General features: G+C 42.4%; 2 protein-coding genes across 3 annotated transcripts; both read left to right on the top strand.

Moving 5' to 3' along the window:
• Positions 1-1058: 1058 nt before the first annotated feature.
• Positions 1059-6428, top strand: LOC310658431 (struthiocalcin-1-like). The gene is made up of 5 exons (XM_083400358.1): positions 1059-1210; positions 2014-2099; positions 3284-3418; positions 5625-5730; positions 6205-6428. The coding sequence occupies exons 1-5, from the start codon at positions 1123-1125 to the stop codon at positions 6291-6293; spliced, it is 504 nt and encodes a 167-aa protein (XP_083256484.1). The 5' UTR covers positions 1059-1122; the 3' UTR covers positions 6294-6428.
• Positions 6429-10320: 3892 nt separating this feature from the next.
• LOC310658404 (uncharacterized protein) lies at positions 10321-24034 on the top strand. Of its 2 annotated transcripts, XM_083400295.1 has the most exons (14): positions 10321-10538; positions 11520-11805; positions 12570-12721; positions 14319-14378; positions 15211-15496; positions 15787-15938; positions 16665-16709; positions 17206-17295; positions 17768-18053; positions 18550-18704; positions 21591-21876; positions 22241-22392; positions 22782-22825; positions 23811-24034. In XM_083400295.1, the coding sequence occupies exons 1-13, from the start codon at positions 10460-10462 to the stop codon at positions 22817-22819; spliced, it is 2067 nt and encodes a 688-aa protein (XP_083256421.1). In that variant the 5' UTR covers positions 10321-10459; the 3' UTR covers positions 22820-22825; positions 23811-24034. The 2 variants fall into 2 exon arrangements, with proteins under 2 accessions (XP_083256421.1, XP_083256422.1); XM_083400296.1 differs by lacking the exon at positions 16665-16709 and having other exon boundaries at positions 10363-10538.
• Positions 24035-25801: the final 1767 nt, after the last annotated feature.

Raw genomic sequence — 25801 nt, forward strand, 5'->3', positions numbered from 1 at the left:
TCGGAAATGTACTGGGAGCCAATGTAGGTCTTTCAAGATGGTGTTATGTGGTCTTGGCGGCCGCTCCCAGTCACCAGTCTAGCTGCTGCATTCTGGATTAGTTTTAGTTTCCGGGTCACCTTCAAAGGTAGCCCCACATAGAGTGCATTGCAGTAGTCCAAGCAGGAGATAACTAGAGCATGCACCACTCTGGCGAGATAGTGTGTACCTTTTTGAGGGGGAAAGATTGTTTCTTTAGAATATTGTTTATAATAATGTCCCTTATTATTCAGTTTAATCTGGTGAATTTAATGCATAGCTTAATGCATACCTTTCCAGATATGATTGCACTTGGGAAATGCATGATAGAAAAGCAGAATATAACTCACTTATGGGAAACAAACAAACAAACAAACAACAACTGAACAACATCGGTGTAAAGATGATGACTACTTCCAAATGTATGACGACCAATGTCTGAGCTAAATGGGTGCTTTGTGCAAAGTTAATTGCTGGTTCTTTGGAAGGAGGCTTAGGTAAATATGATATTAAAAGCAGGAAAAAGGCCAATGATAAATAATCATACCATTGGTTGAAAATCCTGGCATCAAGAACAGTATATCTCTGTGGATATAACATGGCTGATGTAACTCCGTATTTACAGGCTTATGGCACAGGGAGAACAATGTAGTGGAAAAGTTTCAGACAGATCCCTAGCTATTTGAGTTCCCAAATATTTGGTGTCTGTCCTGAAATTTTCATGTGATTTCACCTTGCTGATCAATGTGGTGTGATGCAATATCTGTATTTATATGACTGGGAGAGTCAGAGAACTGTTTCCAATTTACCTGTTTGTTTTTAAATTTAAGCACATAGTCCATGCATGTTTGCTGAACTTTTCCTTCATTTCAGTCTCCTTCCTCCATTCATCATTTTGTTATTGACAAGGAGAAATATTTGTTCTCTGAGAAAATCAAATCAGTATCTCGTGTCCTTAGTTTGGAACAATCCTAATTGGAGGATATCAGTATTCAGAAAGGTATATTAACCTCTTCGAAATTCTCCAGATGCATTGAAGAGGAGAGTGTTTTCCCAACGATTTCTCTTCTGAATTTTCTTTGCAAAGCCATTGAGGAGGACACCATGCTTTTAAGAAGAACCTCCATATCTGTGGCATTTTATCTCTGCCTGCTGCTTATGACTACTCTGCCAACGCTAACTTTCCAAGAAGGTATGTTTCTGAGCTTGGGCATCAATTTCCCCCTTTTCTTCTCTCCTTTTCAGTGATTCCATCAACAGCAAGATTCCATTTATTTATTGCATTTGCACCCACCTGTTTCTCCAAGGAGCTCAATGTGGCATACATGGTTCTCCTCATTTAATCCTGTGAGGTAGGTAAGGCTGAGACGCAGTGTCTGGCCCAAGGTCACCCAGTCAGCTTCATGCTGAGTGGGGTTTTGAACTCTGGTCTGCCAGGTCCTACTCTGATACTCTAACCACTGTACCAAATTGGCTCTCTTTCAGAGGCTCATCAGCCCACAGGTACGTACCAATTCACAGCACTCTGGGATCTTCCCTTCTGAAATGTGAAACAGAGCTCTAACATCAGAGTGGTAGATCTGATGCCAAAACCTCCCTTACTCTCTCTGCCACTGGCTCTTTCAAAGCGCTGGCCTTACTGGCACTGGCTCTATGGCTTCAGAAGGGCTGGGAAGGGGGCATTCTGGTAAGCAATGTGGATCCGAAACATCCTAAGCCATCCTGGTCCCCTAACACACCATTAAAATGGGAAAATATTGAGTCATGTTCCTGAGTGTGACTAAATCTCCCCCTCTCCTTTGGAAAACATTTTTTTTATAGTAATGCGATAAAAGGAGAGAGGAGTGCATGTGTGTGCAAGTCTATTCCCACAGTAAGAGAATAATAACCTGCGCTACAGCTCTAGGAGTCTCTCTTAGCCAGTCAATCAGATTTTTATTGTTTGTGGTCAATGGACACTGCAATATTATCTAATAACTCTGCCACTTCTTGCAGGATTCACTTGCCCAGAGAACTGGTTGAAGCGTGAAGGAAACTGTTATGGCTACTTCAAGGAACCTGTGACCTTTGCACAGGCTAGGGTAAGAGATGGTTTATCATTGTATTAGCTGTGCATATGAGGAGTCAACATCCCTTTCCTCTCTGTGAAAATAGAGGCTGGACAGGAAGGTGCTGGAAGGATGGAGTTGGGCCTGGCTATACTGAGGCCGGTGGCGATTGAGGGAGCTCACGGATTGGCGCACTCCCTGTGTGACAGGAATCACTTTGTGGCACAGCCTGGCTGGCTCCACACAATGTGGGAAGGCTGGTGTTGGCCTCCAAATCCCACAAGACCTCACTTGCTTGCATTGCATGGTCTTGCGTGAGTTCTGGGAATGGGTGGAAAGGAGACCTTCTTAAAGAAGGTTGCTGTGCCTCAGGTCAGTCCTTTCCTCAACGAGTTTCAGATAAGAAGGCACAACAATCTGTGGGGAGAGTGCAGAACTTCAGAGGTTGGTATCAGGGTTGTGGGGCGTCAGGAGTGAACCTACTCTACACTGGATTATCGGTTTATTCACTCAAAGCAAAAGGGTAGAATTGCCAAAGAGTAGATCCCTAATGCACAATATTAATCCAGTAATTTTAAGGCAGAAGAAATTATCATTATTATTTATTACATTTGTTAGTTGCTTTATCTTGCCCAGGGCAACCCAAAGTGACTTACAACCAACCAACAAACCAGTCAGATCAAAAAACACCACATAGATACATTAGAACCAAGAGGAAAAAGAAATACGTGAAAAATATCCTGCCCACTTCTAAAAGGCTATAGAGAGTTGAAGGCCAAAGGACTGGTTATAGAGGAAGGCTTTTGCCAGGAACAAAATGACTTTTCAGCCTTCGTAGCATTTATCTGTTTCTCTTTCATTCTTCTGCATTATTGTTTTAATGTAAAAAAAAAGATGAAAAATGGAACAAGGGCAAAACTGGTGTTAAATTATGAGCACTTGTCACTAGTGTTCCAGCATAGGGCTGGAAGGCTTATCCTGCAAAGGCTAAACTGCAACTGGGGGCAACTTAATTGATAAAAAGAAAGAAAGAAAAAAGAAGCTAAACCTGACTCTGTTGATAGCTGAGCTCTAGCTGTTGCAGCAAGCAAACCTTTGTTCAGTTTTGGTAGAGGATGATTTGATTAAAAAAGAAAGTCAAAGCTAGCAGCTGGGGACTGTGTCTAGAAGCTGGTGCAACCCATAGAGTGAATGGCATTCTTTGTGTCCTTGTGTAGGAGAAATGCCAAAAGGAACATCGTGCCGACCTAGTCTCCTTCCATAGCAAGGAAGAAGTCTGTGCAATTGCGAAATTTGTTGCCGGCTTCAGTGACAACAAAGATGTTTGGATAGGTCTCCACGATCCTCAAAAGGTGAGTTCAGCACGCTCCCTGGTGCTTAACGTCTCGGGATATTTCCCACACACTCTTCTCTTCTGAATTTCTCTCTGGATTTTGGAAATCAAAAACAAGATCAAGTAATTCAAAAGTGGAACTGATGCACTGGAGATCTCCATGATGGCAACTGTCAACTGTAGCCACACACAGTCAGGAAATGCCACTCTCTGACCTAGAAAGCCTTCTCCAATAATTCCTTATCTGTAAGAATTTCTCTCTCAGGGTTGGGGAGAAACACATACTGTATTGGACTAGCTGTAATGTGGAAGTGAGAGTCAAACTGGGTGCAGGATGGCCCGTGTTCTAATGTTGAGCCAGCCAGTCGCCATCTAACCCAGGGAAGGGGAATCTGTGGCCTTCCGGGTGTTGCTGGGCTTCGACACCCGTTGTTGGGAGCGAGCCAGCAATAAATCACACAGACTAAGTGAACTTAACTCTTTTTTTTGAAGAAACGGGATCTGCTCAGGAGTGCCAGGCCTAATGTGCACTACAACTCTTATTCGGTACAACTTGTCGTTATGAGGCAGTTGTGAAGAATGGAGGCTTCCCACAGGTGCCCAACCCTCCTCCTCTCCCAGGTTTTCCCCAAGCAATCTGAGACTGTGGCTGGGTGTCTGCCTTTGCAGACATGGGAGACACCCATGCTTCTTCACCAGCCTGACTCATCTCTGCCTCTTGGCCTCACTCCTCTCCTGCTTCTGTTTCTGCTGCAGCTTCTGGACTTCTCTCTGCCACAAACTCTCCCTGATCACTAAACCCTGTTACCTCTTCAGCTTCTGACACCTCCTCCTCCCTCTGACCACTTATCATTGTCCCACCACCAATCCCCTGTCTCTGAGCCTTCTTCCCTTGGAGCTTCCGCAGCTGGTTCCCCTTATTCTTCCTCTGCATCCAACCAGTCCATGGCACCCATTAACCCCAGCCAGCATGTCCAGTGCTCGGGATGATGAGTGTTGGATTCCAACAGTACAGTGGTACCTTGGGTTAAATACTTAATTCGTTCCGGAGGTCCATTCTTAACCTGAAGCACCACTTTAGCTAATGGGGCCTCCCGCTGTTGTCGCGCCACCGGAGCACGATTTCTGTTCTCATCCTGAAGCAAAGTTCTTAACCCGAGGTAATATTTCTGGGTTAGCGGAGTCTGTAACCTGAAGTGCATGTAACCTGAGGTACCACTGTATATGCCATAAATTTCTTATCACTGAATGAACTTCATAGGTCAGCAGGGAGGAGAATTTGGTTTGATCTACATTTTTAAGTGAACTGATCAAATTCACACCTCTTGGGCTAATATATAAATTATCCTTTGGCTCTCACACTTCTGGTGGAAACACTGGTGCCTGCTGGTGTTGTGTTGGCAACCCCTATGGAAAATGAAGAGCACAGGCCTCCAAAACATATCTGCCCTTTACAGCAGAGTGGGGCAGGGCAGGGGGAATGTTTCTGGCTGGAGGGGGTCAGATCTTTATCTTTCCCACTCCTCTCAGGACAAAGATGGCAGGTGGGCAACCTGCCAATCACCTCACCTCATAGTGATGTCAGGTGACGCTTCCCCTGGGAACCCCAGTGAGCAGGACTTCAAAGCAAACTGTGGGGCTTTCGAAGAGCCCTTTGTAAACACAGCACACAGGGATGTTTACAAAGGGCTGTTGAATCCTGCACCTGTGCTTCTCCATCAAACCTTCACAGAGATTTGAAGCAGAAATGCAGAGATTTGAAGGTGGTGGTGTTTGAAAGCCTTGAGCATGATGCAGTCCCACTGCCCATCAGCTGATAGGATGGGAATGCAATGTCCTGCATCAAAACTACCCAGAATCTGAAGAAAAAGACCAAGTTGCTTATTGGCTCCCAACCAAGGCATATCACATTGCGGACCTCCTACTTAGCCGTAAACTCAATGAAGTCATACCACAGGTGTGGGAAATCTTTGACCTCCCAAATGCTGTTGAACTACAACTCTTAAGCTTCTGAAAGCATGGCTAATAGCCAGAGGTGGTGGAAATGTAGTCCAAAAACATATTTGGGGGGGGGGGTACAGATTTCCAACCACAATTTTATTCCCAGGCAGACTGGTCTAGGACTGCAACCTTCGTAAGTTTCTGCGCCATTCCACGAGCATTCTCCAAAGTATTCCACATGGTTGATTCCCTTACTAACTGCATTTCTTACCTTCCACCTGCAGGATAACGTATGGGATTGGACTGATTCCACCAGGTTTAACTTATATGCTTGGCTGGATGACACACACAGAACGAATGAACATTGTGCGCTTTTGCTCAACGGCACAAGTAAGTGTGCAGGTGCTTTGGCAGATCTCTCTTGACTTTATTTTATTAGACAGAAACCCCCTATAAGTTTTTGTTCATCGTGTGTGTTGTTTCTTGTGCATTGTAGGTGAACTTGGGTAATTCATACAGAGGCAGAATATACAGTATTTATTATTTAAAAGAAAATAAATAATTGAGGCTGTGGTCATCCCACATGAATGTGTGAACTAGCCCAAAAAGGTCATGGAGTGAACAACTCTTTTCTAATAAGACAGAAGACAGTTAATATTTTAATTATTAGTTTTAATAACCTATATTGCCTGTTTAATATTGTTTTGCAGTATGTTGTCCAGAGAATGTTTGTGGACGGGTAGCTGTAAACATGTAATTCATAAAATAAACAACCCAGGGAGGTTGCATCCCAACGAGAGCACAGATCCTGCAACCCACAAATCACCCTGGTATCTCAGCTGCCTTATTTTTCTTTCCGCATAGATTATATTGCATGGGACAGCAGAAATTGTGAAACCAAGAGCCCCTACATTTGTAGAAAGACACCACAAATTATCGTTCGTGAGTGCTAACAAGGAGGAACCCTGGCTGGCTGTCTAGAAGAACCTGCACCCAGAGGGATGTCAACTCCTTCCATCACTGCTAAACTCACCTGCTACTCATCTATAGGCTGAAATCCCAAATAAACCGTAGAACTTGCAACTCTATGTGGCTGGGTGTGTCATCTGTTCCAGGACGGGGAAACGTATTCCTTGATTTTTCTTACCTATTTTATTTATTTAAACAGTCATAACCCTTACTTTTACAAAGTGGTGGTGTACCCAGCAGAAACAATAAAGACAGCAAACAATCTTGGGGGTTGAACCCAAGACCTTCTGTGTGCTGTGGCCCTTCCTGTTGAAGATACTCACCTGTCCCACCTGTCTTCTGTCATGGAACCCTGTGATTCTCAGGTAGTCACATGTCCAGGCAGTTACCAAATCTAGACCTGTTTAGCTACTTCAAAGTGATTGTCTCCTGTGCCTTCACACCATAATAAAAGACTAATAATAGCACAGTGCACATGGATGCATTTATTAATTTACTGCATTTATACCTCACCTTTTTCTTCAAGGGGCTCAAGGTGGTGTATGTGGTTCTCCCTGCTCATTTATGCTCCACAACAACCCTGTGAGACTCAGAGGCAGTGCCTGGCCAAAGGTCACCCAGTAAACTTCATGCCAGAGTCTCTCAGGTCTTAGCCTGACACAAACCACTACCCCATGTAGTACTGTGTTCTGTCAGTACCTTTGGGGGCAAAGAGCAGTAGATGGAAGGAAATAAAACCTGCCAAGAAAATGGCATGTTTCCATGGGGCCTTTATCTTTGTCCCACAGAGAGCGAGAAAAACCTGTCTTTATTATTGGAAAGTGTTTGAGTGGTGTTAGCAGATGAGTTGTGAGAAACCCACAAGGCATATGCTGCCAACATTGTACAGTAAACAGAAAAGTCCATGAAGATAAAAACAGCACATTGTGCTTGCCTATCAGGTAGAGAGGGACACATATGTCAATTTCAGTTTCTCTCATTTTCTCATTTATTCCAGTCTATTTTCCCAGTCCAGTTTAGTCCCTCAAATCAGTTTCTGTGGTTTTTTAAAAAAGTACTCAAGACAATTGATCAACATTTTCCTTCAAATTTAACCTACTGTGCATATTTTTGTGTGCAATTTGCCCATACACAGTGCCTGGTTGTGTCAATAAAACCTTCCCAGGTGGAGGGAGTTTGGAAGAACCCCTCTGGATTTCTGTATAAGTATACTGTAACAGAGATATAATGCATTAAACCACAGCATGGCCCATGCGATTTGTTTCTGGGTAGAATATATATGAGAGAAAACCAGCCATGTCATTCTGTGGTGGCAAAAACACATTTAGAATGAGCAAACTGGTGATTCTACCCAACAGGTGAGGCAAGGGTTGGTTCTACAACTGAGCTTGGCTGTGGACCAGATTCTCCTTATTGGGTGTCATCCAGATGTTGAACTACAACCCCAGGAGCCCCAGTCAGCTTGGTTGAAGGAGGTTACTGCAGGCATACAGATTGAACTACTTGTCTCCTACTGCCATTCAACTGCCATTCCTCCCCTTTTATGGCCATGTTAAACAAAGCTGCCAACTAAGAATCTCACTTCGTACATCTGATAAAGTGAACACACTCTCTCTTTTGCACAGCTGGAATTTGTTCATAACTTGTAAACAGGTCCATCAGGCTGTTCCCAAGGCTGCCAGATTAGATTAAATCTTTAGGCCTTGAATCAATATTGCTGCAGTTGAATAATGTTGATTTTCAGGAGCTGAAGCTGCTAGCCTTGAACTCTGTTGCAGAAGAAGTTGAATGGATATTGACAGTTTTCCAGAAACCACAGGCAGCAGAGTCCCGGCTGTCTTTAGCTAGGCAAGATAAAACTATCTTGCATGCCTCCCACTCTGCTTCTACTCTTGGGTTGGAAAACAGGGAACATGGTCTTAAAACTGTATAGGGATGGGTGCGTTTGTCCATTTTAGTTTCTCTCAAATTTCCCTTCTTCCACTCTGAAGTTCCAATGATGCCAAAACTGGATTGGGGGCCCTGCATCCACCCACTCAATCCATGCATACTTGCATATATACATTTATTAACTTAGCCTAGTGTGCCTCACAGGGCTGTTGCAAAGATAAAAAGAGGGGAGGGCAAGATACTCAACCTTGCACTTCTGAGCTGAATAGCAAGATATAAATATACAACAAGAAGCAACAAATGTTTGCTGTTTCAGAACTCTCTGCAAAATAAACACATTCGGGGGGGGGGGGGGAACACCCTCCACAATTTTATCAACCTCAATAAAGAAAAAGAAACAACCTATAGGAATTTAACTTAGCTGTCAGGTGAGGCAATGATTTTAGGGCTGCATTTGCTGATTCGTTTTATATTTTACACTTTTGTTTTATGGTTGTTACATCTGAATCAATAGCGGCCCAGTGATGACATGAAGGCCAGTAGTGGCTGTGTGGCTGACATGAAAAACTGCATTGGGGTTGACACTGCAAAGTCAAGGAATCATACCAGTATCAAGTAAGTCATACTCAAGCCAGCCAGTTGCGTTTTCCACTGTAAAGGCAGTATGCTTGGGCAGTGGATAAAATACTGTTTATATGGAGGACTGCACTTAAACATGCATCTAGCTAGCTTCCTCCTCCATCCAGCGTCAGACTAGCAGCAATAACAAGATATTTCTTTTCCCCGTGGTGCTCTGGGAGGGTGTCTGGGAGACCCAGGCAGTGTCATGGGCTGGCTGGATACAGAGGAGTGGTGAGAGGCACCAGCTGGGGAACCCCCAGGGGATCCCCCAGACTGAGAGCCAGCGGGTTGGGGGTGGGACAATGATGAGTGGTCGGGGGGGGGGAGAAGAGAGAGCAGACTGGGAGGAGGAGTTGATGGAAACTGAAGAGGTATAAGGATTTAGTGAGCAGGAAGAGGCTCAGAAACAGAGCAGTCCCGATTCAGAGGCAGAAGAAGAGGCTGGAGAGGATCGGGCCAAGAGGCAGAAGAATCCAGGGCGTCTCTCACTCCTGCTTCGACCAGCTCCCCTTCCCCCTGGTCTCACAGAATACCAAGAGGAATGAAAAGGGTGGAGCAATGAGAGGCTAGACAAAGGAGCCTGAGATTGCTTGTGAAGGACCCGGGGAGAAGTGCAAATCTGAAGGATGACTGTGTTTCAGTTAGCACATTGGTATTCAGTTAGCACATTTCCCTGCTATCGTACCCCTTGTCTTTGGAAGCCTTATAAGAAGCTGTTGCAGGAGGGGGACACTGAGAAACATCATGGGAGGGTGGTTTCTAGGACCAAGGTGAAACGGTGAAGCTCCCTTGTTATTTTTGCTATTGGATGCTGCATGTAGTTTCAGTAATCTTGTTATGCAGGCTGCGCAGTTGTTCCATTCCTGACCCCTGCACACATAAGTCTGCCCTGACCCCATTCCTCCCCATTTTCGGGCCACCTCCAGGTCAGCAGTGATGAACGCGTGCATGACCGCACATCAAGCGGATGCGAGTAAAATGGTTGCTGTCACTTTGTTCTGAAAGAAAGAACAGGACTCCTATTGATTTTCATTTCAGACCATATTTCATGTACTGTTTCTGATCTTTTGCCTCATTTACCTCAGGCTCTAGGGATGCGGGGACGCACTGTGGTCTACACCACAGAGCCTAGGGCTTGCTGATCAGAAGGTCAGCGGTTCGAATCCCCGTGATGGGGTGAGCTCCCGTTGTTCAGTCCCGGCTCCTGCCAACCTAGCAGTTCGAGCAGCTTAGTCAAGCTAGCCACATGACCTGGAAGCGGTCTGCGAACAAACACCGGTTCCCTCGGCCTATAGAGTGAGATGAGCGTGCAACCCCCAAGGTGTCTGCGACTGGACCTAACAGAGGTACCTTTACTTTACCTTTACCTCAGACTCTGGCCTTTGTCAACCCTATTTTGTTGTAACTGGCAACAGGTCAAATATTTCTTCAAGCCACAAAATGAACCTTTGAAATGTACCTTTGAATGGTCTTGATTTTGAACAGTTCTCTGATTGGAGGAGAGCAGCATCCACCGGAGTTCAGTAACCTCGTTCCAATTCTGTTTGGGGCACTCAAATCAAGAGCACTTCTCTTGGGAAGTGTTCTCTCCTGAGTCTGGCCAGCCTCTTTTTACAGATCCTGCAAAAAAGAGGACACGATGGTTCCAAGAAAGACCGTTAAATACTGCCTTTCGCTGCTGCTTTTGACCATCCTGCCTTCCCGACCTGCGTTGGAGGGTATGTTACCAAGAACTGGGTGTCTTTCCTTCCCCCTATTTTTCTTCACTGGTCTTTCTTTGGATTCCCGCTTGCTTTCCTTTTTCTGTTTCTCTTCTTTGTTTCTCTTCTTTTTGTTCTTTCTTTTGAGTGTGATAACTGGGCTTTTATTAATGTCCAGTGATTGTAGTCTCATGGGGGTGGTAAATGGTAGACGCCTGGGTGAGAGACAGGAAAATGTCGGTCTCTCAGGTGAGAGGCGGGGAGGAGAAATGAAGGATTCCTGGTGAGAGCTGGGAGGAACTACGGTCCTCTGTGGGGGGTTAGGGCTAAGAATTACTTTTAAGAGAGGGCTCCGTATTCTGCTTACTTGATTTGTATTCTCGGTAGTTCTCATTTTACTGTTTTATTGAATAATTTAAAATAAAATCTTAAAAAACAACCAACCAACCCAGAGAAGGCTGTCTTACTTCCTGCTGGAAATGAAAAGGACAAGTTCATTGCTATCCTGTTAATTTCAATAGGGCTTCCTATGTGACTGCCTGCCTTTAGATCAGGGTCCCTGTTTATGTTAAGAAATATTTCTTAACAGTAGTTTATCCGAGCGAAGATAAATTCCTGAAGTACTCGATGTGCCCTCTTCATTGGAAACTACTGGTGCCCACCAGCTTCTGCTCTCTGGGGCTCCTTTGAGTATGGACCACAGCTAACTCTTCAGTGACGATTCATAATTATGGGAACTAATAGAAGCACTCCTAACTTATTTACCTCAGAGTAAACTGCATTGAATTTGATAGGACTCTCAGGGCAATTCTAACTATGTCTGCTCAGGGGTTAGTTTAATTGACAATGGAACTTGAATTAGTCGTAACTAGTTTGTTCCTTTGTTTTTGATGGGGATTTTAGTGCCACTAAAGTGCACTATAAGGTTTCATACTAAGGAACGAGAGCTAATCCACACCTCTGGCAATAAAATGGAAACTTCCCCCCACTCTCTTTCAGTCTCCAATGTGGCCCTCACAGGAAAAGCTTTGCAATCCAGCACCTACAACCCGCTAGGAGGAGCTATGAATGCCATTGATGGGTCTTTAGTTGGTGTATATACAGAGGGATCCTGCACCCACACAGATTATGAAAGTAATCCATGGTGGACGGTGGACTTGCAGGCGCAGTATCAAGTAGTCCATGTAAGCATCACTAATCGGGAAGACTGTTGTGCTCACCGTCTTAATGGGGCTGAAATCCGAGTTGGGAACTCCACAGAAAGAGGAGGCACCACAAATCCTAGGTACTGTATATGGATCGGATACTTTCTAGTCAGGGAAGGGGAAGCTGCAGTCCTCCAGGTGTTACTGTAGTAGCACTCTCATCATCTTTAGCCATTGTCCATGTTGGTTAGGGTTGCGATTTGGGAATTCAGTTATTTGGAGGGCCACAGGTTCCTTATTCTGTCTTACACACTGAAATGCCATGAGGTACAATTATCTGTTTCTGCCCTGTTTTCGTCACATCCAGGACTGTTTCCATTCCGCTGCAGTTCACTGTCTGCCAAAAGCTACATTATTTCATTTTGCTGTCCGCTGTGGCAAAATTACATAATTTATGTACCGTTAATTCCGTACGTAAATTATATAAGTTACATTGTCCTATGATGCCACCCCACTCATTTAAATGTAAAGAAAATGCAATGCAAATTGGGGGATGTAATGTAATCAATTATATATTGTCTGTGGACTGAAAGGAGCCAAAACAGCAAACGCTGATCGTATTCACTGGATCAATTTCTGTTCCTCTCATGGGGTGAATTTGTGAACATTGGCCATTTCCACTTCTGTTTTTGCAACATCCTGTGGCATCCCTGCTTTACAGGATTATGGCACAGGGAGAACAATGTAGTGTATACGTTTCAGACAGATCCCTAGCTATTTGAGTTCCCCAAACATAGCAAATATTTGCTCTCTTTCCTGAAATTTTCATGTGATGTCACCTTTCTGATAAAGTTCTTCAATTATTGTTTAGTACTGTTTCTTGATGCTTTCTTTTCTTTTCTAGATGTGCTATAATAAATTCTTTGGATGCTGGGGAAACACGCAGCTTTTACTGTGAAGCGTCAAAAGGGCAGTTTGTTACAATTACCCTACCAAGGGGCGGATACCTCACGCTTTGTGAAGTCCAGGTGTTTGGTCAGAAGATAGATTCCAGTGGTAAGTAGGAAAGATATTGGTATCTGTTTATGTGCAAAGAGACTGAGGCTGCATACATCCCATGTACTTAAAGCACATTTAACTGCATGCTTCCCCCCCCACCCCCCAAAATTCCTGGGATCTGTACTTTATAAAAGGGTGCTGGGAACTGTAGCTCTGTGAGAGGTAAATCACAGTTCCCAAGAATCTTTACAGGAAGGTATGTCCTTTAAATGGATGGTGTGTATCCAGCCTAATATACAGGAGAAACACAATGTCTATAATGCTGACTTATTCATTAATGGTCATTCAGGATGCTGTAGTAGCAGATTTTCTTCACTGAGAAGGTGTTGAAGCAGATTACGTTTGAGGTTCCTCCCAATGCTATGATTCCTCCATGCCAGAGTTCCCTGGGAACTGTAGCGTTATATGAGGGAATCTTTCATTAAAGTAATTTCTCCCACAATTCTATGGAGGAAGCCATGACTGTTACATCATTATAATCAATTCCAAACCCAGCACAATATTTTCTAAAACTTTCCCCCCTCTCCTCCCCTGTCACCCAAACCTCCTTCAAATCTGCTTTGCAGGGTTGGGAAAACACCCACGTGGTAAGAATTTACTTCTACACCATTTGTTCATTTCCCAGGCGAGGGAACATGCTTTTAAATAAAAACATGGAGCCAAGAAAATAACAGCAACAGATTCAGCAGAAACTGGGTTTATTAACACTATTGCAATAGGACAACCTTGTTAACCAGTTATTCAGCAGAACTGCTAGTTAGAAAAGACTGTGCACATCAGAACAATATATAGCAGTTTCAAACACAGCCACAAAAGTCATAAAACTTCAAAACATCCTTCTACATGTATCAAGAAAGGTTGCAGGATGTAAAGATATGTATATGACTCCACATTGGAATCAACTTCCTTGGGGTGCCCCAAAACATTAGGTCTCAACTATCTCATTTTAACTCCAGTTACCTTGGCAACCAAGCTTTCAGTAGGGTCTGTGGGCATTCCAATCCCATAGTTTACTCCCCTGTTCCCAAAACATGTCAAAGACCTTCAAGGAGAGATGATGGATTAACACCTGGGCACTAACTCAAACAGACATAGCAAAATGTTTTGGCTGACCATTTGTGTCACTTTCCAGGTCAGATAGAAGAGATGGAATGCAGCGTAGAAGGGGCTGCAGTGTGGAAAGCATTGGAAGTTAATCCCTGTTATCTCTGTTTCCCCAGGGATAATTCAATAACCAAGATTTATAGCTTGGCTATCATTAATCAGCACATCATAATCTCTGCTGGTAGAGGGTCGACCAGAGATATCTAGTCCACCATGTTTCCTCCCCGGAAGTCCACTTTCCTGGACTCTTGATTATGACTTTTATACTCCCTGCTGAATTTTTAGGATTTTATCTTTGCACTGTTTTAATTGTTGTGATTGTCATTTCATTCTTTTTCTCTGCATGCTGCTCTGATAATTTTATCAATGGGAACCCAAAGATAGATAAATAAATAAATAAATCTCTCTAGACTGTGCTGAATGAATTACATCAGCAGATAAATGCTCAGCTAAGCCTTTTATTTCTTTTTATTATAAATTTTTTTGGCAGCTGACCATGAGCCAGAGAAGAACAAGCCACTCACCCCAGGAGAACAAGTTAACACTTCTGGTAAGTAGACCATTGCATACTGCTAGTTGGGAAGGAATGTTGCTGGTATTGTAGTCTTGTAAATGTGGATGCCAGTTTGGGCACGATTCAGTCACTTTTAAGCAATTTCTGCAATGTGAGTTCTTTAAAGGCACTCAGTGCTACTTCCTGATATCCTTTAACTCAAGGGAAGCTGCTGAGCTCATCCATCCTTGGCCATTGGACAGTGGTTTGTGTTGATAGGAGTTGGAGTCCAACCAATCTGGAGGGCCATGGATGCCCCATCCCCTCTTCAACTGGAGATGCTGGTGAATGAATTTAGGACGTGAGAATTCAAGGCATTTGCTCACCCACTGATTGATGGGCCCCCAACTTTAATAATAAGACTAGCACTTATAATTCATTCATATATTTATTGCAGATCTATTTTGTATATTCTCATCACCATTGCTCAGTGATTTAAGTGCAGACAGGTTACGTAAAAAAGAAATGAAATAAGCATTATTTTAAAAAATAATCACAATTGCTTATAAAGAAATACAGGATGCAGCTGTGTGGTTTACTAAGTCAATAATAAAACATATGCAAAAGAAAACAATTAATGGTCTATGATTATAAAGAGTTTCATGGTCTAAATCAAAACAATTACACCCCCCCCCCAAAAGAAGATAAAAAGTAACCTTAAACTGTACTAAATCCAGACATTCACATAGACCTGCTGGACTTGACGCTCCTGAGCTGCTGTGTTTGTATATGAAATGAAATTAAACCAAATGGGGAATAAGCGATCTTGGGCTCATTGGATCCTGAACACTTTCAAGATTCTTTCAAGATTTTCTGCTCTTTCTTATAGTTCCCAATGTGGCTCTTGAAGGGAAAGCATTTCAGTCCAGTATCTACAATGCACTTGGAAACCCTGAGAATGCCATCGATGGGCATATAATTAGTGACTATATGCGTGGCCGCTGCACACACACAGAACTAGAATTTAATCCATGGTGGACAGTGGATTTGGGAGCAGAGTTTCGTGTGTCCAGGGTTAGCATCACCAATCGAGGAGACTGCTGTGCGAGGCGGATAAATGGGGCTGAAATCCGAATTGGAAGCTCACCAGTAAAAGGAGGAGTCACAAATCCATGGTACGGTAACAGAGTGACGTTATTGAAGGGGTCATACTTGACTTTTCTTCCTTAAGATCCTAAGAAGAGCCCTGCTAGATCAGATGAAGGCCAAGATCGAATAGTCTAGCACCTTGTGTTCTGTAGCAACCAACCACATGCCTGCTGGGACCCCAGATATAGAACATGAGGAAAACAGCCCTCTTCAGCCATTGACCCTAGTAACTGATATTCAGAGACATGTTGCCTCTCACCTATCCTGCAGTATGACTTCTGGTTAATACTGACACACAAACTGGTTTCCATTCAAGGTGTGCGACAATCAGGTCATTGGCCCCAGGGGCAACAGCCATTTTTGACTGTGGAGAACTGCAAGGACGTTTGGTGACTATCACCATCCCAGGCATTCGTGTCCTCTCACTGTGTGAAGTTCAAGTGTTTGGTGAAAAGGTACCTTCCTCGGGTAAGTGCAGAGGTTTCCTTGTCATGTTGTGGTTTGGTGGGCTGCTGACCGATGTTGTCCTTGAAAAGAAATGGATGGGAGATGTCTAGGCTAGGAAGTCTTTAATGGCAGGGGAAGCTCTGGAGGAGGAATCCATCTCTTCTATGAGATGCTTCATGTCACATGTGCTTCTTTGTCTTTTAATAACTGCAGTATCAAGTGATGATATACACCAGAGGCGGGAAATTTTAGCCCATAGGGCTATATAGGCTTGCTAGGCCTCCCTGTTTTGGCCAGGGGACTATATCAGGAAAGCCATGCTCACTTGCCCTACAACAGACAACATATAGATGACTTTAACATCTGCCTGAAAAAGATGCTGATGCCCTGAGGGTAAAGCTGTGCCTGTAAACCTCTACCCTGCTCCCTTAGAGGCATGGAAGATTTACCAGTAGAAAGCTGGCAACTTTAGCTAGGAGAAGGCTCAGAGTTCGATTGTTGACTCAGTCTAGAATGTTTACACCTGTTCTTCCCTTTTCCCATACCCATTATATTCATTGATATTCCTGTGGGACACTGACAAAATTCTTCTCAAGTTCTGTGCTATTTAGGGGTTTGTGATACCAGTGATCCCCATCAACCAAGTATACTTGGGGTTGTTGTTTTCTAAGTAAGGTTTGGCATGGCTCAGATATTTTTCATCACCTAGGAAGTGTTGCTTTGACACTCAATATATGTTTTGTCTAGGAGATGAAAAAGAGACCTCATCTGGAACTACGCAAGAAGCAGAAGGTCAGTAAATGCTCCTCACGTTCATGTGTTCCAAAAGCCTAAAACATTATATACAAGACATGAACAACCAGTATTTATTTAGCTGATTAGTTTGAATCAATATGGTAAATTTGGTCTTCTTCACCTCACCAAACACTTCCAGCAACTCTACACTTGTCCCTCTTGTTCCTAAGCCACTATAAGGCGGCTCATTTCAACTTTCAGGACACAGCCCTCCATCCCACCCAGGAATCCTTAAGGCAGTGACCTGGGACCTTTCAGATCTTATTGGACTCCAACTCCCATCAGCCCCCACCTGCGTGGCCAATGGCCAGGCATGATGGGAGTTGAAGTTCATTTTTTTCTTGGAACTAAATTTGCTTCTTGGAGCTGGAGTCACACTAAACTCATTCAGACTTGCTACCTGTTATGTTTTTTAGAAATACAACAAAGCACCCAGAATGAAATCTTTCTCATATATTGCTAATCTTTTACTTACATTGATTTCTTCCACTAGCTTTTTTACCAATTGAACAATGGGAAAAGCCAAGAGAACCCAAACAGCCATGGGAAGAAGCAAAAGAGAACTGGCAACCCTATACAACGGGTAAGCTGACCCTTTTACTGAAGATGGGTGTGAACTATCAAACCTGGTGGTATATGTATTTTTCTTATAGATTGCATAGGAAACTTACCCAAGAGTTCCTGTATGCTCACACTGAGGACACTTGATTTATAAGTGCCAATGTTAAAATATTACTCTTGATATCACAAACCACTCTTCCCTAAGTACATCCTATCAAGCAGTCCCTACAACTGTGGATGGGAACAGGAGATTTGGGAAGAATAAAGTAAAAGCCCTCTTGTGGATGGAGGTGCTCAAATACACATACAGAAACAAGGACTCATGTATGCATGAATGCAATGCCCTGGTGTGCACAGAACCCCCAAATGTTAATTATTCATTCCACTAATATTTGAGAGCCTACTTTGCAAGTTCCTTTTCCTTCTGGATAGTTTTGCTAAGCTGTTTATTAGTGGAAACACCTCTCTTCCATTGCTTTTTTCTTTTCTTGTAGTCTACAATGCCGCTCTTGAAGGAAAGGCATTCCAGTCCAGCATCTTCAATGATCTGGGATCTGCTGAGCATGCCAATGATGGCTCTACCTCTGCTGACTATTTGCGTGGACACTGCACTCACACCCAAGAAGAAGCTAATCCGTGGTGGACAGTGGACCTCAGGGAAATATTTGATGTGTCCAGTGTAGTGATCACCAATCGAGGGGACTGTTGTGCAGAAAGGATAAATGGCGCTGAAATTCGAGTTGGGGACTCAGATGATGAAGGAGGCATCAGAAATCCCAGGTACTGCCAATGTCAGCTACCCAAGGATGCCAGGCCTAGGACTGGGCATTTGGCTAGTCCGATTTAGTCAAGTGGCCAATCAAAAATGGTAAAGCAATGATAAAGTATTTCTTAAAGGATTAACTTTATTAGAAGAATAAGCAAGACTCTTTCACAATTAACAGTAGACTAGCATTTTTAATAACAAGAATACAAAGCTGAAAATGAATGAACTGCAGCTAAAATCTTATGTTCATTTTTCACATGGTCTAATCCTCATCTGAAGACTGCAAAAAACAAAGCCAAATACTTGGTCAGTTTACGGGCTAAGTGAATGGCTAAGTGACAGTATTTGACTAGTGAATTGACGGGTATCCTTGCCATATTTTGGATAAAGCATTCATTAGCATAAGACCTTGTTCATGCTTGCCCCTCACCCCCCGCCAGGTATTGAACTTGTTGCTGATTGTATTCTTTAGATCTCTCATTAAGGCTAACATACTGGTTTCCTTTCAAGGTGTGCCACCATCACTTCACTGGGTTTTGGAGAAACAAAAAAATATCACTGTGAAGGAATGCTGGGACGGTATGTGACTATTACCATTCCAGGCGAAGCCAAATATCTCTCCCTCTGTGAAGTTCAAGTTTTTGGTCACAGGAGAGTTCCCCCAGGTATGTATAAAAATTTTCCAACAAATACTTGAGTTGCTATTTGTTGGCATAACTACTTTTTGCTGGAGAAACAGTTGTCTGAGCTGGGAATGGGCACTTTCAGGTGTTTGAAATAAGACGTTCTCAGTACTCTAGGCTGGAATATATTATTACGGTTTTGAGGGGTCAGTCTGGTTGATGATTCCTTCAAAATCTATGATAGAGATTAGACTCTATACAAGGAAACCAGTCAAACCAGTTACTTTGTTCAGGTAATGGCATTAGCAGGCCAGGTAAGTCCTGCCATTCATATTAGAAAGACTTATGTCTCACAACAAATGTAACTGATCTGCAGTGGCGTAGCGTGGGGGGTGCAGGGGGGGCCGGCTGCACCGGGCACAACATCGGGGGGGGGGGGGACACGCTCGCACTCGCAGCTCTCTGCCCCTACCTGGCTCACTCACTCTCTCTCACTGCAGTGCTGGCTGTGCGAATCCGATCCGAGCCGCCGGGTCACCGCCCACTGTGGAGGGGAGGGTGCCAGGCGTGCGGTGCGGTGCGGAGAGAGAGCGAGGGACTATCTAGGGGAGGGACAGTGCAGCGGGGGGGGGGCACAAATTACTTGCCTTGCCCCAGGTGCTGACAACCCACGCTACGCCACTGCTGATCTGTAGAAAACACAACCTGAAAAAGACACAATGCATGTACTTTTGTAAACTAAGAAAACCTTTAATAAAAAATATTTTTAAAAAGAAAAGAAAGAGTTTGCCCTGTTACCCTCCGTCTTGTGCTCAGGTTGTATGTATTTATAAATGAAGCTATATATCCTAAAGACATCACAGTCTCCAAAGATCTTCATTCCAAGGAAACTTCATTCCAGCACACCTGGAGTCTCTTGCTGCTTGGAGATTGGGGTGCACACAACAATATCCATTAGCCTTGTAACATTTGTTTATCCATCTATCCACCTCTCTCTCTCTTATCTATCTATCATCTATCATCTATCTATCATCTATCTATCTATCTATCTATCTATCTATCTATCTATCTATCATCTATCTATCTATCATCTATCTATCTATCTATCTATCTATATCTATCTATATCTATCTATCATCTATCTATCTATCATCTATCTAATCTATCTATCTATCTATCTATCTATCTATCTATCATCTATCTATGTATCATCTATCATCTATCTATCTATCTATCTATATCTATCTATCTATATCTATCTATCATCTATCTATCTATCTATCTATCATCTATCTATCATCTATCTATGTATCATCTATCATCTATCTATCTATCTATCTATCTATCATCTATCTATCTATCATCTATCTATCTATCTATCTATCTATCTATCTATCTATCATCTATCTATATCTATCTATCTATATCTATCTATCTATCTATCTATCATCTATCTATCTATCTATCTATATCTATCTATCATCTATCATCTATCTATCATCTATCTATCTATCATCTATCTATCTATCTATCATCTATCTATCTATCTATCTATCTATCTATATCTATCTATCTATCTATCTATCTATCTATCTATCTATCTATCTACATCTATCTATCTATCTATCTATCTATCATCTATCTATCTATCATCATCTATCTATCATCTATCATCTATCTATCTATCTATCTATCTATCTATCTATCTATCTATATCATCATCTATCTATCTATCTATCATCTATCTATCTATCTATCATCTATCTATCTATCTATCTATCTATCTATCTATCTATCTATCATCTATCTATCTATGTATCATCTATCATCTATCTATCCATCTATCTATCTATCTATCTATCATCTTTCTATCTATCTATCATCTATCTATCTATCTATCTATCTATCTATCTATCTATCATCTATCTATCTATCAATCTATCATCTATCTATCTATCATCTATCTATCTATCTATCTATCTATCTATCATCATCTATCTATCATCTATCTATCTATCTATCTATCTATCTATCTATCTATCTATCTATCTATCTATCATCTATCTATCATCATCTATCTATCTATCTATCTATCTATCTATCTATCTATCTATCTATCATCTATCTATCTATCTATCATCTATCTATCTATCATCTATCTATCTATCATCTATCTATCTATCTATCTATCTATCATCTATCTATCTATGTATCATCTATCATCTATCATCTATCTATCTATCTATCTATCATCTATCTATCTATCTATCATCTATCTATCTATCTATCATCTATCTATCTATCTATCATCTATCTATCTATCTATCTATCTATCTATCTATCTATCTATCATCTATCTATCTATCTATCAATCTATCATCTATCTATCTATCATCTATCTATCTATCTATCTATCTATCTATCTAATCTATCATCTATCTATCTATCTATCTATCTATCATCTATCTATATCTATCATCTATCTATCTATCCTATTTATTTCTCCCTAACAGGGACTTAAGGTGGCTAACATGTAAAATAGGAACAGCTAAAAACATTGGGGAAAATATCATTAAAAACAATTAAGCTTTAATATCTCTATCTCTGTCTTATCTACAAACACACACAAATACACTATTAACCAAGTAAAAGGGCCAGTCAGCAAATGACCATACCATGGGCACGTCCAGATTGGTGACTCATGTTGCTATCCAATCATTTGTTTCTCTACTGAGAGCTACAAGTTGAACTGTGTGTATGTGTGTGTGTGTACACACTCCTTTGATGTATACAATCTGCTATGTTGCATCCACACTAGTGGGTATGACAAAGCTGAGATAAGGGCACTGCATTGTTCAAGCAATATCTGGAAACCCAGAACTAGTTTTCTTGTTTAGTTGTGTGAGCATTACTTTCCCTTTCCTGCAGTTCCCAATGTGGCCCTCGAAGGTGAGGCATCTCAGTCCAGTACCTACAACCAACTAGGAGCTGCAAAGAATGCCATTGATGGGTCCACCTCCACTAACTATATGCGTAGATCATGCACTCACACGGATATAGAGCTGAATCCATGGTGGGCGGTGGACTTGAAGGGAGAATTTGATGTGTCTAGCATAAGCATCACCAATCGAGAAGACTGTTGTGCAGACCGGCTGGATGGGGCTGAAATCCGCATTGGCAACTCCTTTGAGAATGGCGGTTCTGCAAATCCCAGGTACCTGCTGGTTGAATGTTCTCAAGGGGGTCACAAGGATAAGGCACAGAGAAGACAATACCATGAGAAAGATGAGACAATGCAGAAACCACAGATAAAAAATATATCTGTGAAATGCAGTGATCTTCCATTATTCATCTATCTTTTATTCTTTTCAGTGTGGATCAGGTTGACCAGCAGCCATCCAGATGTGGCTGGACTACAACTCCCATCACCCCTGACCTTTGGCCTGGGGCTGATGGGAGTTGGGTTCCTACAACTTCTAGAGGTCCACTGGTTAGCGATTCCTGGCATAAATCATGTTGCAGTTGGTGGTGTCCTTCAGTCACCTAATATTATTAATATGAATGATTTCTTTTTCAAGGTGTGCCACTATCACCTCACTAGGTGCTGGAGAAACCCGCAGTTACAATTGTGGAGGATTCAAAGGGCAGTATGTAACATTGACCATCCCAGGCATTCAGTATCTCACCCTGTGTGAAGTCCAAGTGTTTGGTGTGAAGGTGGATTCCTCTGGTGAGTAAAAAGGTTTCTCGGGTGGATAAGAAATGTGGATAAGCCCTTAGTGGTGCAATTGATGCCTATCCCCATTTGCTGATAACTGAGCACCAGGCTCAGCATTACTGGCATTAGGCATGTAACATGAGTTCAGCACTAAACTGTTCTAAAACAATTGTGTTTCTAGTCAAGACCTCCCCATTTGGAACGCAGAAAGTATAAAAGTGAACGGGGCATTTTATCCCAACAGCCACAAAGGAGCCACCCTAAGGAGACAGGTGGAGATTGGGCAGATGGGGACCCTTTCCCCTCATCATCTGAGGAAGCTTGATGTTGTCAGAATTGGACACTTCTTCTTGTTTTGGATGTAAACACATATAATCATCTTCCCATCTTGAATTCTGCAGGACATCCAGACATCCCATCTGAAAAGGAAGAAGCATAATTGAGAGTAAGTTCATTTCTCTTTAAATTCACAGATCTAAAAGATCTGCCACCCCCAATATTTGCAGGTCTACAAGGACTGGTTCTGAACTCTGCCTTGGACTGAATTTTGGGTGAGGTTTTGGGCTTCCACTCAGACAGATTCCCCAAATTTGGCTGAGAGGCTTGCTTCAAATTGGCACCATTTTTTCACATGCTTCAGAGCTACCAACCTAGAGGAAGTGGAGTTTTAGGCTATGCTGATCTCACTTCAGTCGCATCCTTCCCTATAGGAACAAAGACCTCAAGAGCTGAATCAGAGAACTGCCTCTATTGTCAAACGTTGTGTTTATGGTGATATATACATTTATTTTATGGTGGTATATATCTGTCCATGGTTTTAGTGTGTGACAGCTGTTTCATTCATATGTATCCTTCCATATAGCAAAGATGACATGGTAATGTTCTATTGCTTCAGATAGGCAAAGAAGACAATTTTCCACTCTGCAAGCTAGCGAAGGATTGCTCCTAACTGAATTTCATATCATTATCTCTCTTGAGTTTATTTTATTAGGCAGAAAACCCAATGTGTTTTTTGTATTTTTTTTGTATTGTGTGCTGTTTGCAGTCCTTGTGTATTGTAGGTAACCTTGGATAATTCATACAGAGGCAGAATATACAGTATATATTATTTAAAAAGAAAATAAATATTTAAGGCTGTGGTCATCCCACAAGAATGTGTGAACTAGCCTTAAAAGGCCGTGGAGTGAACAACACTTTTCTAATAAGACAGAAGACAGTTAACATTTTAATTATTAGTTTTAATAACCTATATTGCCTGTTTAATATTGTTTTGCAGTATGTTGTCAAGGGAATGTTTGTGGATGCGTAGCTGTAAACATGTAATGCATAAAATAAACAACCCTGGGAGGTTGGATCCCAACGAGAGCACAGATCCTGCAACCCACAAATCACCCTGGTATCTCAGCTGCCTTATTTTTCTTTCTGCATAGATTACATTACATGGGACAGCAGAAATTGTGAAACCAAGAGCCCCTACCTTTGTAGATCGACACCACAAATTATCGTTCGTGAGTGCTAACAAGGAGGAACCCTGGCTGGCTGTCTAGAAGAACCTGCACCCAGAGGGATGTAAACTCCTTCCATGACTGCTAAACTCACCTGCTACTCATCTATAGGCTGAAATCCCAAATAAACCGTAGAACTTGCAACTCTAGGTGGCTGGGTGTGTCATCTGTTACAAGATGGGGAAACGTATTCCTTGATTTTTCTTACATACTTTATTTATTTGAATAGTCACAATTCTCACTTTTTCAAAGTGGTGGTATACCCAGCAGAAACAATTTAAAAATGGCAGACATATTAGTAAAAGCTGTTGGAAAGCAATCTCAGATTTGAAAGGCCTTCGTGACTGAGTCAGACCAATGGGTCCATTTGGATCAATATATGAATGTACTGTAACAGAGACGGAACACATGAAACCACAGCATGGCCCATGGGCTTTGTTTCAATGTAGAATATATATGGGAGAAAACCAGCCATGTTATTCTGTTGTGGCAAAAACACATTTGTTATGAACAAAATGGTCATTCTGTCCAACAGGTGAGGCAAGGGTATGGTTGTACCACTGAGCTTGGCTGTGGACCAGACTCTCCTTATTGGGTGTCGTCCAGATGTTGAACTGCAACCCCAGGAGCCCCAGTCAGTTTGGTTGGAGGAGGTTACTGTAGGCAATGGGTTTTTGAGATCACAGATTGTACTCCTTGCTTCCTACTGCTATTCAACTGCCATTCCTCCTCCTTTATGGCCATGTTGCACAAAGCTGCCAACTGATCTGATAAAGGAGACACTCCTCTCTCTCTCTCTCTCTCTCTCTCTCTCTCTCTCTCTCTCTCGTAAGCTGATTGAGTTTGTTCATAACTTGCAAACAGGTCTGTCAGGTTGTTCCCAAGGCTGTCCTATTTTCCAGATTAGATTACATCTTTCGGCATTGAATAAATATTGCTACAGTTGAATAATGTTGATTTTCAGGAACTGAAGCTGCTAGCCTTGAACTCTGTTGCAGAAAAGGTTGAATGGATATTGACAGCCTTCCAAAAACCACCCGGCAGCAGAGTTTCAGCTGTCTTTAGCTAGGCAGGATAAAATAAATATCTTGCATGCCTCCCATCCTACTTTTACTCTTGGGTTGGAAAACAGGGGACATGGTCTTAAAACTGTTTAGGAATGGGTGCATCTGTCAAATTTGGTTTCTCTCAGATTTCCCTTCTGAAGTTCCAGTGATGCCAACACTGGATTTCCTGGGCCAGTTGACTGCATGTTGACTGGGGGCCCGACATCCACCCACTCAGTCCATAGGCAAGAACTGATGTTTATGTATATATATAAAATTATCCTAGTCTGTCTCACGGGGCAATTGCAAAGATAAAAAGAGGGGAGAACAAGGTACACAGGCTTGAGCTCCTGAGCTGAAAAACAAAATACAAATAAACAACAAGAAGCAGCAAATGTGTGCAGCTTCAGAACTCTCAGCAAAATAAACACATTCAGAAAGAAATTTTGTCAACCTTGTTGATTTTTTAAATAAGAATTTTAACTTTCTCTAACTTGAAGGTGTGCGATGATTTTATGGCTGCATTTGCTGATTCGTTTTATATTTTACATTTTTTGTGGTTACTGCATATGAATCAATGGTAGCCGAGTGATGACAAGGAGACCAGTAGTGGTTGTGTGGCTGCCTTGGAAAATTGCATTTGGGTGGGCAGGACACTGCAATATCACCACTTTTACTAGGTAGCAGAGAAGCCTCATTTATTCATTTACCTGCAAGTAAAAAGAAAGGTAAAGAGACCCCTGACCATTAGGTCCAGTCGTGGCCGACTCTGGGGTTGCGGCGCTCATCTCGCTTTATTGGTCGAGGGAGCCAGCATACAGCTTCCGGGTCATGTGGCCAGCATGACTAAGCCGCTTCTGGCGAACCATA

This window comes from Podarcis tiliguerta, assembly GCF_965153285.1.
Source record: "Podarcis tiliguerta genome assembly, chromosome: 10".
NCBI classification, from domain to species: domain Eukaryota; kingdom Metazoa; phylum Chordata; class Lepidosauria; order Squamata; family Lacertidae; genus Podarcis; species Podarcis tiliguerta.